At 38.8% G+C, this 13278-nt stretch overlaps 1 protein-coding gene across 1 annotated transcript; it reads right to left on the bottom strand.

The window, feature by feature from the left end:
* Positions 1-4364: 4364 nt before the first annotated feature.
* Positions 4365-11272, bottom strand: LOC122653291 (uncharacterized protein At2g34160-like). Its single transcript, XM_043847269.1, has 5 exons — positions 11063-11272; positions 10547-10595; positions 5162-5224; positions 5007-5071; positions 4365-4690 (listed from the first exon to the last, which is right to left on the bottom strand). Exons 1-5 carry the CDS (start codon positions 11177-11179, stop codon positions 4592-4594), a joined length of 393 nt encoding a protein of 130 aa, XP_043703204.1. The 5' UTR covers positions 11180-11272; the 3' UTR covers positions 4365-4591.
* Positions 11273-13278: the final 2006 nt, after the last annotated feature.

Here is a 13278-nt window from a genome sequence, read left to right as displayed (position 1 = left end):
CGGGATCTTACCTTTCAATTGAACCTAGGAAGCATTTTTTCAGACCTTGGCCGATAAGGTGCAGGAGTTAATAATGATGAAACTCACTGTTCTAGAAATCCAATCATAGCATCACATCACACCTTGGATGGATGACTTTGAATGTATTCAAATAAACACTTTAGAGGCTTCATTCAAAATTGAAATATGATCTTCCAAAACCTCTTACCTCATAAAGCAGGTTGTTGTAGATCCACTGTGCTGATTGAGTTCTATATGCAGCAGATGACTCCCTCTCTGAGCAATCAGAGCTTGGGATGTTGGAGTTCAAAGCTTATGTGCTCTCTATGTTCCCTTTTTTCTCTTTTCAATTCCCTCTTGGCAACTTGATTAATTATGTGAAGAAAAAAAAAGCATATCCTTCTGTGTCTTCAAGTAATACAGCTGTGTATTGACTTTATTCCAGTATATACTTTCCTGAGGTTAGAGAATATGTGCTTTGTTATCACTTGTTACCCCAAGATTTTATTTTTGATACCTGTATCGGTTTCGGTCTCGGCCATCACTGATATGTAGTGATGACTCAGATCAAAATTTCACTTTTTGATTAATATAAAAAGGGGTCGATGTTCTCTGTATTGCAGCGCAAGTTGTGCCCAGACAAATGGGGGTGGTACTTCTGCCATTCAGAGGGATGGAGTGGTTATTTTGCCCACCTCATGTGTCTGGCGCAGCTTACATCCCCGGCACAGGAACATTTGTCATATAAAAATTTTCATTTTCTTACCGTACTAGTTGATCTTCATCGATGCCTTATCAGTATCGAGCTCCAATGATACCGATATATGTTGGTCAATTCAGTACCAATACTTTAATTCCAAAACATGAACTCATTCATGACTTTTATTTTTAAACGAAGTTATCATTTACGTAAGACAGAGGATGGTCTTTGTTAAACAATATGCAACGGGGCTCAAACAAGGTGGGTTAGTCTCTATTTATTAATTTTTTATTTTTTTTTTAAATTTCTGACTTTGCAGGTCTTGATGCAATCACCCTCGCGGGATTGCTTAAACTCGGATCGGGAGAATACTATTACTTGCACTTGGTAAAAATAACACAGATTTTTGGCAAAATGATATGCAGTCAATAAATCGGGTATATCTCTCTCCTCAGATATCGTATTGGGGTGATTCAAATTTGGTTTTGAAACTAAGATACGACGCTATAACTTTTGTAAAATAGGATTTTCTCCAATTACACACGGGAGAGGATTGAAATGGGCCGTCAATGGACTGTTCCTATACAAATCCGAATTTGGTAAGGGTTTGGTTGCTGCGATTTTAATGAAGTAATTTGCGAGAAATGAAGATGGAGTGAAATGGATTTGTATTTAAGGTTAAAGAATTCTGAGATTGAGATTTTAATGATAAAATAAAAAGATAAAAAGGATGTGAGAGATAGAAATGAAATTGGCTTCAAGTTTTAATACTTCAAGGTTGAATATTTGAGGCAATGATTTCAACTATTCTAAATTGAAAATGATACAACTCTTCAAGGTTGAATGAAAACCCAATTCTTCAAAGAAAGGAGAAACTCAGCTTGGTTTCTATGGAGCAACTCTTCAAGGTTCACAGATAATAAACAATGGAGCAACTTTGGGATTAAAATTGATACTTGAATGGTAATACAAGTGAAATTGCCTAGCCCTTTGCCATGATGAAAAATTACTCTAATATTCCCCGAACAAAGTAATTATAGTGGTTAAAATAAATCCCAAATGTAGTCTCCAAGGTATGTGGTGGACTAATGATAACAAGTAGAAACTAAGCAATAAAAGATATAACTAAAAATAGGCTTTTTGTTACAAGCCTTAATGCCTGGATGCAATATCCAAGACTTTGATGCAATCCCCAAGGAAGACTTGCTGCAAGCTTCAATGCCTAGATGCAATCTCCAAGGAAGAAAAATGCTCCACACAAGTAAAACATGGGAGAAGGTGCAAGGCATGGGGAAGTGCAAACATTAAAGAAATCCACCCACATAGGAGATGTTTAAGTTTGCTTGGGCTAGATATTTGGAGCATGTTGGAGGATCGGCCATGGTTGGTTCTTGGTCTTGACTTGGCCCCAAGCTTTATGGATTTGACGGGCTTGGCCTGCATCAAATCTCCATGGACCTACAAGGTGAGGTGTCGTTGCAAGGGCTGCCTCTATGCATGGAGTGGTGGAGCAGGAGGGATGGAGCAAAGAGGAGGCCGGCCTACTGCCTCAATGCCACAGCAGGCATGAACAGAACGCATGGCACGAGGGTTGGCGAAAACCACAGGGGTGTTTCGAGACTTGAAATCGAAAGGGTTTCTGTTAGATACTAAACCAATATGCTAAAAGCTCCAGAGTTGATGGAACACGTTAAATCAAGCACTTTAACCTATCCCATACTAGGTTTGCCCAATCTAGTGCATATATAATAGATCGGGCCTCATTAGGAACATAACAGTTTCAGGTGGAATGCGATGGCGAGTATTGGGGATTTCAGGTGGGCACGAGGGTATTTTCAGGTGAGGTGTGTTGAAGGGTGGGTTTGAGAGGCGGGTGCATTGGGGGTTGCACCGGAGTGTTGCGGGTGTGCAGGGGGTATACATGGGAGTGTTGCTGGGCTTTGGCAATGGGTGGGGTTGGGCTTGTAAAGAGGATGGGTGGTGGCTGGTGTGGTGAAGCATGATTTGCAGGGGTATGCGATTGCAACAGCGAGTAGCAGGGTTGGCGTATGCAAGTGCAAAGATGGTGGTGGTACTGGGGATGCGGTTGCAGCATAAGTGGCCATGTGTAGCAGTAGGGGGCCGGAGCACGTAGGGGCATGGGCGGAGCTTCGCAAGGGTGGTGGCGGGTCTGGGGCTGGTTCTATGCAAGGAGTGGTGGAAGGCGAGGGATGGATATTAGGTACTTGATCGATACGACAAAAGCTCCAGAGCTAATTGAACGTGTTAAATCAAACCCTTAAGTCTATCTCATATTAGGCTGGTTCAATCTAGCGCCCCATATTCTAGATCGAGCCTCATTAGGCACATAACAATGGAGAAGAGAGAGGGCTAGGGTGAGTTGCAGGGAGAAAGTGTAGGAGGGATTGAGCACAGAGGATGCTGGGGTGACTTGCAGGCGGAGAAAGTGTGAGGGTTGGGGGTGTTTTATCGGGATCAAGGGAGGAAATCGGTTAGGATTCCTTCCCCTCTTTTTAATCTGGATCACAATGAGCATCCTTAAAATGCTCCTTGATTCTTTATTCTTGGAGAGGTTTTGCCCCGGTTCAATCCGTGAGTGCAAGGAATTGAACCGGACATGCCAAAGAGAATTCCACTCTCAATTGATTCCATAGAATAAGAACCAACAGAATCAGATACAGAGAGATTACTTCAAAGGCTGCAATGAGCAAAGAAACTTTGACAATTTGGATGGACTGCTGGCAGATAATAGAATGATTCACACAAACGTAGATCGACGGTAACTGACAATGTCACTCTATCATGAACAATAGGGACTTCACAGGACTTCACCGTCAAGCGAGACTGACAAACTGCGACAAGTGATTTGCTTCCTTATTACAACATGATCTTGCTCAGTATGAGCTGCTTACGCCTTTCTTGAAATCTACTTCGATAAGGCTAGCAAGAGTCGCAAGACCAATAGAAATGTGCCTTAAAGTCTTGATAATAGGTCATCCAACCACTTAACTGCTATGTAAAGGCCACAGTATTGGAAGAAAACCCATCACCTTCCAAGCATCCATCGTAAACATGTCTTTGTCCTCCTGGGTTTGGGGGGGGGGGGGGGACCCCTGAGGTTCGCTGACCAGTTCAGTTGTGCAGTTCCTCTTAAGGGGGGCTGAAATGACCATTCCACCTCCTAACCACACTATCCAGGTGGAGTCCACCCCCTTTTATCACCTACAATTCTGACACCCTCCAATTCCCTACAATGCCCCCACATGGGAGTGAAATGACCACTTACCCATTGCCTTGGGAAATGTGTCCACACAATGGGTAAGTGGTCATTTCAGCTCCCATGTGAGGCATTGTAGGGGAATTGTAGGGTGTCAAAATTGTAGGAGATAAAAATTCCTTTTATTTGAGGCACTAGGAAAACGTACCGGGCAGGAGAACCGCAGGTGATAAAAATTCCATTCTCCCCCCCCCCACCGCCACCACATGTAGGAGCCACACACCCAGAGAACTCTTGCCCATCAAATTTTTTAAAATGGACATTAAGGTTTTACCTGGTACATGAAAATTCTGAAGTGTTCGGATGATTAAATTGCTATTTGATGGGACTGGCCTCGCAACAACATATGTGCAAACATGTCCACAATAGACCAAAGAATTTAAGATAAAAAACAACAAAAAATCAAATTTTGAATGGCAGAGGTATTTTTTTCTACAGAAGATACTACCGCAACAACAATATCACAGCTACTAAACTCTTCTAAATGCCAATCTAGTGATCATTCTTACTCAAATGTCGCACAATCAAGAAAAAACAGATTGGTTAAGTGCCATTCATCCTCATCAACAGAATAAGAACAAACTAGATAGATGATTGACGAACATCCGTTCTAATCAGCTTTGCTCCTCTCCATCTCCTGCAGCCTCCCTTTCCTCTGCTGCAGCGGCCATCAACTCATCAAAGTTCTCTGTCTTCCCAAGCATAATCTCAATCTAAAACAGAACAGTCTGATTTTAGCTGACATTCAAAATTAAAATATATTGGTTGAACCCTGACTCATTAATCATGAAAAAAAGGTGGGGGTAAGGAGGAAGGTGTGTTTGTTAATTAGGTTGTAGCTGCCTACAGCCTTCACAAAACAATACACTGAAACCCAAATCATGGCAGAAGGAGAGTCGGTCCCCACCCACACCCTTCTTCTTACATCTAGATTAAATGACTTAGGTCAGACACCAACAGATAGGTACTACATATCACACCAAACACTGAATTATTCTTTTATGGTGTAACTAGCTTTTCTAAAATTACCTTTGCTTTCTGGATGGGTCGCCCTCTTGATTCGTCCTTCATATCAACAGTAGATGTTGTGATCTCTGTGTATATTCAATTTTGCAGAAGTCAAATTCAATATTCAGTTAATGCTTTAAATTAAAAAGGTCAAGTGTCAGGGATAACAATCTCACTCTTCTCAACAGCCAGTCCATTGTTCTTCAGGATCTCAGCAATGGTGACAACTGTGGCAATAGCTGGAGATAAAACAAAATCAGCCATTTCAGTGAGCACCTCAAAGATAGACCTTCCACATATTCAAAATATTTGTATGCTACACATAAAAACAAATATGGTTCTCACAGGCACGGGCAACAGGCAACACTTGAATCATTATCAAATGAAGTCCACTATAAATTTCCAATGTCCTTCATATGAACAAGATGTAAGATGTTGCTTCAAAAGAGACTTATCCCTAATAATTCCTTAAGTTATTATAATGCAGAAACTATACCATGTAAGTTTGTGTAAACTGAAATACTTCCATTTTATACTCGTGGTATATCACTCATTATTCTAGCCATCAATCAATATATTCCTGAAGAGACCCACCACCTAGAGAGTCTACACCATAAATGGCTTAGATATTGCCCAACTGCAACAACCTCAATGGTCCCTGTTGCAAACTAAGGATAAAATGTTTATCCAACAAGAATGTAAACACAAACTAGTAGCACACGTTTATGAAATGAGAAGGCAATCCACATTTTGCTGGAGTAGTGTAATCAATATACTTACTTCTTAAGCGTAAACATAATGCACATGATTGAAATGAGAAAATGAAATGCTGGACTCATTTTGGGAGAAAAAAAAAATTATAAGATGACCCCAAAAAAGTACTCTCTCTATTGGTTAAAGCAATTTCAATCTCATATGTATGGTGCCTATAGTGTGGAGAAGCAATTTAGGCACTTCAATTTTGTCACCACACAATTAGCAGTCCAAACAAAGACAATAACATGATTCTTCCAAGGGTATAATACAACAATTTGACAATCCGCCAGGAGGTGAATGACCAGTTTGAAATATGAGGCAGTCTATCCAAAACTGTCAACAACTGCAATCATCTATGCAGCTACAACAAAGCCTAAACCTTAAATGCTTCTAGGCATATGAAGCCAAACAGGTATAACCAACAATAAATAACCCCAGATGTGCAAAGACACAAACATTTCAAGAATATATTACAATTTCAACAAGATAAATGTAGTACACAATCACCAATTACATATAGATGAGACTAGGCCTTGGGTAAAACTGATGGTCGTGAGACACCTCAGAATGACCATTTTTTATTGTCTCAGTCACAAAATATGTACCATGTTTGATCAAGTAGAGACACAACCACCTAGAGAAATCAAAACATGTGCAGGAAAGTAAACATAAACTAAATGGAATTTCTATGAATAACAAAGCCTGAAATATGTGCATCCTCAGGAATTTAAAAGTAGCTTGAGTGAATAACAGAAAAAAGGTCTAATGTGCTTTTTTTTAATATTTTGATGAATAATAGATTTTATAATATAAAACAAGAAGTTATGCAGTTACACGTAGGGTAATTTAAGAATTATTTTTCTTTGTAATTTTCTTTGCTTTCAGCCCTTTGATAGTCATAGGAGAAGGGTCATGGAGTTTGAATCAAATTCGACTTCAATGTTTGAGTTAATGTTTGTTTTCAGTTATAGGATAGGATTAGAATTTCTTTTGCTTAGTTCTATATAACAGCTTATAATCAACGCACGATTTAGATTTTTTGAGTTTTGGAATAAATTTTGAGTTTTATGGTACCTTCACTGACTGTGGCGTGGTGATATCAGCCTTTCTCTTCATCCTCCCTTTGAATCTGTTTCTCCTAGTAGGTACGTCTTCTTAGTTCTCTCCCTTGTATATTTCCTTCTTCTCTTTCCTCTTCTTCTCCCCTTACTCCTTGTTTCTTCTTATTTATTGTTCGCTCTTATACGCAACTACTGTTCCCCAATTCTGCTGTCAATGGTAATTGGAGTTGCTGTCTCGCTTCCCACACATGATTCTGGTTTAGGGATTTGTGGGCAGGTTGTCCTAGTCTAGGCGGCCTATACCGTAGGTTCTGATTGCTGATACCCTTCAGTTGATACAGCTCTACATAAACCCCTTCAAGACCTGCAACTATCATCGACCCCAGTTTCAGATCGAAATCTAAAGTGGGTGTCCAAAAAAGATCTGGAACTACCGCTGTATTTTGGTTATCACCTGAGTTATTTTCAGAGATTCAACTCTCTTTCAATTTGATGTTTAGTGCTCCTACAGCCTGTAATCAGTAGAGAATAGAGAGATTTCTCAGCATGAAATTTCAACCTCATTCGATGACGTTGGAACTAGTTCTCTTCTTTGAACTCCATCTGTTCTACCATCCTTAGTTTGATCAAAGGTTGAAGACAACTGCAATCATCTTCTTTAAACATAAATATTTTCTTGTGGGCCCATAGCGATCCATTGGAGGGTTTCAAAACCCGGGATTGCATCAGGAATTCTACAAAGCAGGATGGCACACAAACAAACACACACACAAAACCCACAAAATGAATACATCACAGGATGTTTAATAAAAGAAAATTTTAGCCATGTTGAAAGGAGGGAAAAAACTGAAATGGACAAGGAACACGGCCAGCAAAAAGGTTTAGAAGGTATATATGCACTACCAGCTGATATGACCATTATAATATGAAAAGAAGAAAGATAAAGTTTGTATCGGTGAACCACCTTATTAAAGAGCTTTGAATGAATACACAAACAGATAGGCTTGTGCAAGTTTGTACCAGTGAGCCACCTTATTAAAGAGCTTTGAATGAATAAACAAACAGATAGTCTCGCACACACACACACGGAGAATAGATGAAACATAAAATACGAACCCTCTCTCTCTCTCTCTAACAATCTTGCATCTCCTGGACAGAATTGGTTCACAAACATACAAAGAACTAACATCAACCAAAATGTTTAGAGCTTCTTCATTTATGAAAATCTGACTGATTTTTAGCAAAATCCTACTTTATAGGATTTGCTTTTGGGGAGCTAGGGTTCATAGACTAGTTTTGGCCCACACTTGACTTGAACCATCTTCATCTCTATGAAGACAACCTTCTAATTTGTCCAGTGTGTCCCAACTTAATTGATAAAATGCAAGAATTTCTGCATAATTATTCCACTGGATGACAGAAAAAACTAGTTCAAGCAGGAATCCCTATCAGTTTGCAAAGGAATCCACTGAACATCCAATTCTCACTACAATGGATTTGATTGTGAGAAAGCTAAGGCAGATGGTTGATCACCAAGTTAGTTAAGAAATTGTAATATAAATTTCTGTTTGTTCTTCAAATTGATAAAATGTGAAATCAGGCATCAAATTTGTAGGGGAATTATTTGTCTGATTTCACAGATTGAGCAGAAAGGTATGGAAGAGAAAAAGAATGCTTTAGTAGGTCCAGGTAATTCAACTTGGACATTGACACTGCCAGAATACATTCCCCAATTTCCACAACTTCCTTACACATAAATCACAACTTGTAAGAACATATTAATGTTATATGGGACAGCACCAATTTTACCAAAGTGCTATCCACACATTATGGAGCCTAGGTTGCATACCCCCCATCAAACTAAAATTTTGAAAACAATAGACAAACGAATCATTCCAAATGGAACCAACACAAACTGACATGCAAATCAAGGAAGAAGTAATGAAGAAAAGGCAAAATAACAAAATTAACATATTTCTTAGCTAGTAGACAATGAGGCACACACATGTACAGTAGTTTTTATAGCTATACACCACCCCAAAGTGATGTGGATCAGGGGTTTCAATAACCCGGTTCGGATCACTTATGGGCCCACCCGATTAACAAAAAACTCAAATCTAATACCAGTGACAATCTGGTAATAACCGTAATATATCATAAATTTCAAGGGGCTATGGTAACTAAAGAATCAATAGGACTTAAAAGGATTTACTATTTATTGTCCCGGGATAATCTTGGAAGGGATTGTAAAATATAGACTAAGTGGAATAAAGGGAGAAATGAGGGGTAATGTGGGAAAGTAGGTAAATAAACCAAAAAGAATAGTGAGGAAGGACTTTGTCTTCAACCTTGGAATAGAATTGCAGACGGTGGAACCAGCGGGAGAGAAGATGGGTTCGAACAATAATACTCCCTCATGCAAGATTGATTCGAACTCAAATTTCGGGGGAGGATTCCTCACCCGCTATCCGGTTAACCAACCCAACAGGCACCCAAATCTGCCACCAGAAACTAGGTAATAAATCTCTGAAGCATGGCCTGGCAGTAACAGTAGATTCAAACCTAAAACTTAACTTCAATATCTAGTTGGAGGAAGGTTTCGGAATTGAAACTTGGGAAGCTGATTCGCCTAAGAGAAAGAAACTTATGACTAGAATCTTGTGGCAATTGACTAGGATTAGTGATTCAGCGTGACTTTCTCCTGAATCTAGTAATACCACCAAGCAGGGAAACTCAAGAGAGATAAAAATAAGCAGAACGGTTCAGAATAGAAGAAGAGAGAAGGATAGTGAGGCAAAAGAGGATCCAGAGAGAGAAGTCACACAACCTGGTTCATACCGTTCTGGTAACATAACCTATTCAAAATCTTTTCATTCCAAATCTGAAAAATAAACAATGATTAAAAGAGTATTTAAAGATAAAAAAAGAGATAAGAGACTGCTAACCCAAATAATCCCAATCCTTGACAAAAACTAAAACAAGACTCTAACTTGAACCCTAAACTGAATTAAAACTTGGACTCATACTATTTCAACATTTAGCCAATTAAAACTAAATCAGAAAACTACAAGATAAACCCAAGTAATAAAATCCAAATAAATAAATATATTAAATATCCTAATGGTCCCAATAACCCAATTGGACCCGGTTCATCTTCATTTAGATCCCCCAACAGGTTTGGGCTGGTCCGAGGAATTGCTCCTGCATCACAAAGCCTACAGTGAAAAATAGAAGAAAACGAATAATAACTTTCCAAGTCATGCTTAATCCATCAACACAAAGAAAAAGGGGGTGAACCTAGTGCACGAGGCTCCCGCCATTGCGAGGTCTGGGGAGGGTCATAATGTACACAGCCTTACCCCTGCTTTCGCATGGAGACTATTTCAGACTCAAAGCCATGACCACTTGGTCACAATAGAGCAACCTTACCGTTGCACCAAAGCCCACCCTCTAATCCATCCACACAAGCAAGCATATAAAAAATTTTGGGCTGGTTACCAAGACAAATCATTTGGCAAAGATTTCTCCACAACATCAATCTCATGTAGTTAGACAATGTTACACATTAATACAACCAAAAACTACATTTGTATGTACATTCGTACAAATGAATAGAAATTATAGACAAATTAAAAATATAGAAGGCAATGCATTAGCCAAATAAAAGTTCTACCAAAAAAAAAAGCATTAGCCAAATAAAACAAATATTGTATGTGACAGGACTACAGATCCAAGGGACAATACCCATTCCAAGGGCGGAAAGTTCAACCTCATTATGTTGCTGCATGTACCTCTGCATATAAAATTTAAATCAAGGAAAATAAATGATTAGGTTACCAGAACATCAAAGGATGCAGTTAAAATCTTCTTTTAAAGACACGAACAGGAAGACAATTTAGGACGTTTCATACTAAGGAAAAAAAAAACCTTTAACCAGGAAAAAGAACACAACAATAATGACGACAATAAGAGCATGAAAATAAACTTGAAACCGCATCCCCCAGATATCATTACACTATTACAATAAAATCAGAAACAATACCAACATAGCAACAAATTAACGATTTAGAATAAAGGGAGGAAACGCAGAAACCTAGAAGTAAAAAACAGAATCCAAATGTAAGACGGTTAAAATAGTCTCAGGTGGCGTTTAGATAGGGCAGGGATTAACTGAAAAAAAACTGAATCTCAAATAGAAACCCTAAAAAAGGAGAAATATTTCCAATAGCAGATAAAACGTAGATTAGAAATATATTTTACCTTGGCAAGATTAACATAGAAGAAAAGGGGCTTCTTAGTGTTGGAGACCTGAATCCGATTCTTCTTGTGCGAATCGACGATGCTGATGTTATTCACTCCCTCTGTAATCTCTTCCATTGCGGAGAAAAAAAACCCTAACACTTACGCTCGCTCGCTCGCTTTCTCTCTCTCTCTCTCTCTCTCTCTCTAAAAACCTGGGAAAGAAAGGATGAAATATGAGAACTAGGAATTTATGGAGACCCGCAGAAGGAAGGAAGAGTAAATAAGCGGGAAACTCTCTCTCTAGTCTCTCTCTCTTTCTATTTCTCTATCCCTTATGTTTCGTACACTAACAAGTCCCATGCCCATATCGTGGTGGCTAGGGTTTCATATCAGTCATGAACCACATTGCGTCCGGTGAATTCGTCAACATAAGTATGAAATGACCACTCTAACCCTGAGAACAATTACTATGCACTTCAAAAACCGTAGCAATGGTTTGATTGAGTTAGGGTATCAATTAGATGGACCAGGCCGGTTCAATTCAGGGTGAGCCATTGAGGATTATAGATTGAGAGGGGAGTAAGTGAGACTCGATCCATAAAGTTAGGCCATGATTTTAGGGATAAAAAATGCACAATCCCTAAGTTGACTACCGATTTCCCCTGAACTTGGTTGACCAAACCTGGGTTATACCTAATAAAAAAAAAGGGTTATTACACTTAATATTCAATGTTTAAGAAAATGACATTTTTGATACCTTATGTTTCATAAGTGACATCTGGATTATCTTGTGAACTGTTTTGTTTTCAAATCAGACGTATTTCTAATTTTACCCTTCTACCCCCCAACCCACCCACCCACCCAAAACAAAACAAAAAAAAAGGCCCCGAGTAATTGGATTGGGATCCTCTTCAACACGAGGAGTGCTAGGAATCTCCCAGTGAGGCCTCTCCAGCTAGAAGAAATTGGCAAAACATGGGACTTACCGATGTAGTCTTGAGCCAGCCTAAAGGTTTGGACTAGTCTAAGCTATTGATGTTGGCTTCAAATGTCAAATTTTCAATTGGTTTGTCTTTGAGGTCCACCGGTGAGGTAACAGTGGAGGATTGTTTGAAGCATCATCAAGTTTCATCAATGCAGCATTGATGGCCTGAAGCATCATCAAGGTTTTTTTTTGATAAGCATCATCGAGCTTGATTTAGATAAATTGTGGAATAGAGCAGCTCCATCATCAAGTTTTATTTTTTATTTTTGGATAATTCACTATTTTTTTTGATTGTATGCAGTGATCAAGAACTCAATCGAAACTTGTCGAAACCGTCGAGTTGTCTCGGTTTCGACAAGTTCCGAGATGAGTTGGATTGAAACTTTTAAAAATCCCTTAACTCAGCCTGGTTTCAAGCGTTTCGATCTGGTTTCGATCGAAAGCAGGTCAAAACGGTCGAAACCATGACCAAACAGCATGCTTTTTCCTTGGTTTTAGTTGAACTGAACATGATGCCAATAATTCACAGACCAAGCATCTTTACTTTTAGGTGTAGAACCATACTACACAGCCTTATCTTCTACTCCTACCTTCTTTTTCCCATTCAAACCAATGACAGCCTTATCTTCTATTCCTATCTTCTTCTCCTATTCTTTATTTTTGCATCTTCTTCTCCTTATTTATTTCTTTTTTTTAGTTAAAATTCCATTCTGGGTCAAAGTCGTCCATCATTCCAAAGATTTTTTGTTCAAAATGGAGAAAATGATTTGATGAAGAAATATTTGGGAGAAATGAAGTTGTTCTTGGTATTCCTTTTGTTCTATTCTATTCTATTCCACAGTAATTGTTCAAATTGTATGTTGTGTTGTTTTGTTGATTTTGTTTTTTTTTTTTTTTAGGGTTCATAGATCTTGAAAAGATGATCAATTCAAGGATGAGAGCAGTTTTTATGGAGGCATTTCCTTGTATAACAAAAAACTTCTCAGGTGGGCCAGGGAGATCAATAAAGAGTTTGACATTAAATTCCAACCTTGTGCTTTTTTTTTTGTTTCCAATCGATAATAGACTATCAAATCAATTGGTCCCATAACATATCATGGGATACATATGTTGTGCATTCGGAGGAACGGCTTCGCAATCTTTAGTGGTACGCTACTCGTGGATTAGACCCACCAAGAAACTCCGCATGGAATTGAAGAGGGGCATTTTAATGTTTTATTTGGATTCAATATATTATTCATGGTTCAAG

Source organism: Telopea speciosissima, chromosome 2 (assembly GCF_018873765.1).
Source record: "Telopea speciosissima isolate NSW1024214 ecotype Mountain lineage chromosome 2, Tspe_v1, whole genome shotgun sequence".
Lineage (NCBI taxonomy): Eukaryota > Viridiplantae > Streptophyta > Magnoliopsida > Proteales > Proteaceae > Telopea > Telopea speciosissima.
This window is presented reverse-complemented; position numbering and strand designations above follow the sequence as displayed.

Coding starts and splice junctions, on each gene's coding strand:
- LOC122653291 (XM_043847269.1), bottom strand. CDS start 11,179: ATGGAAGAGATTACAGAGGGAGTGAATAACATCAGCATCGTCGATTCG. Junction 5,072..5,161: donor TGGACTGGCTGTTGAGAAGA/GTGAGATTGTTA, acceptor GAATATACACAG/AGATCACAACATCTACTGTT. Junction 4,691..5,006: donor GACCCATCCAGAAAGCAAAG/GTAATTTTAGAA, acceptor GTTCTGTTTTAG/ATTGAGATTATGCTTGGGAA.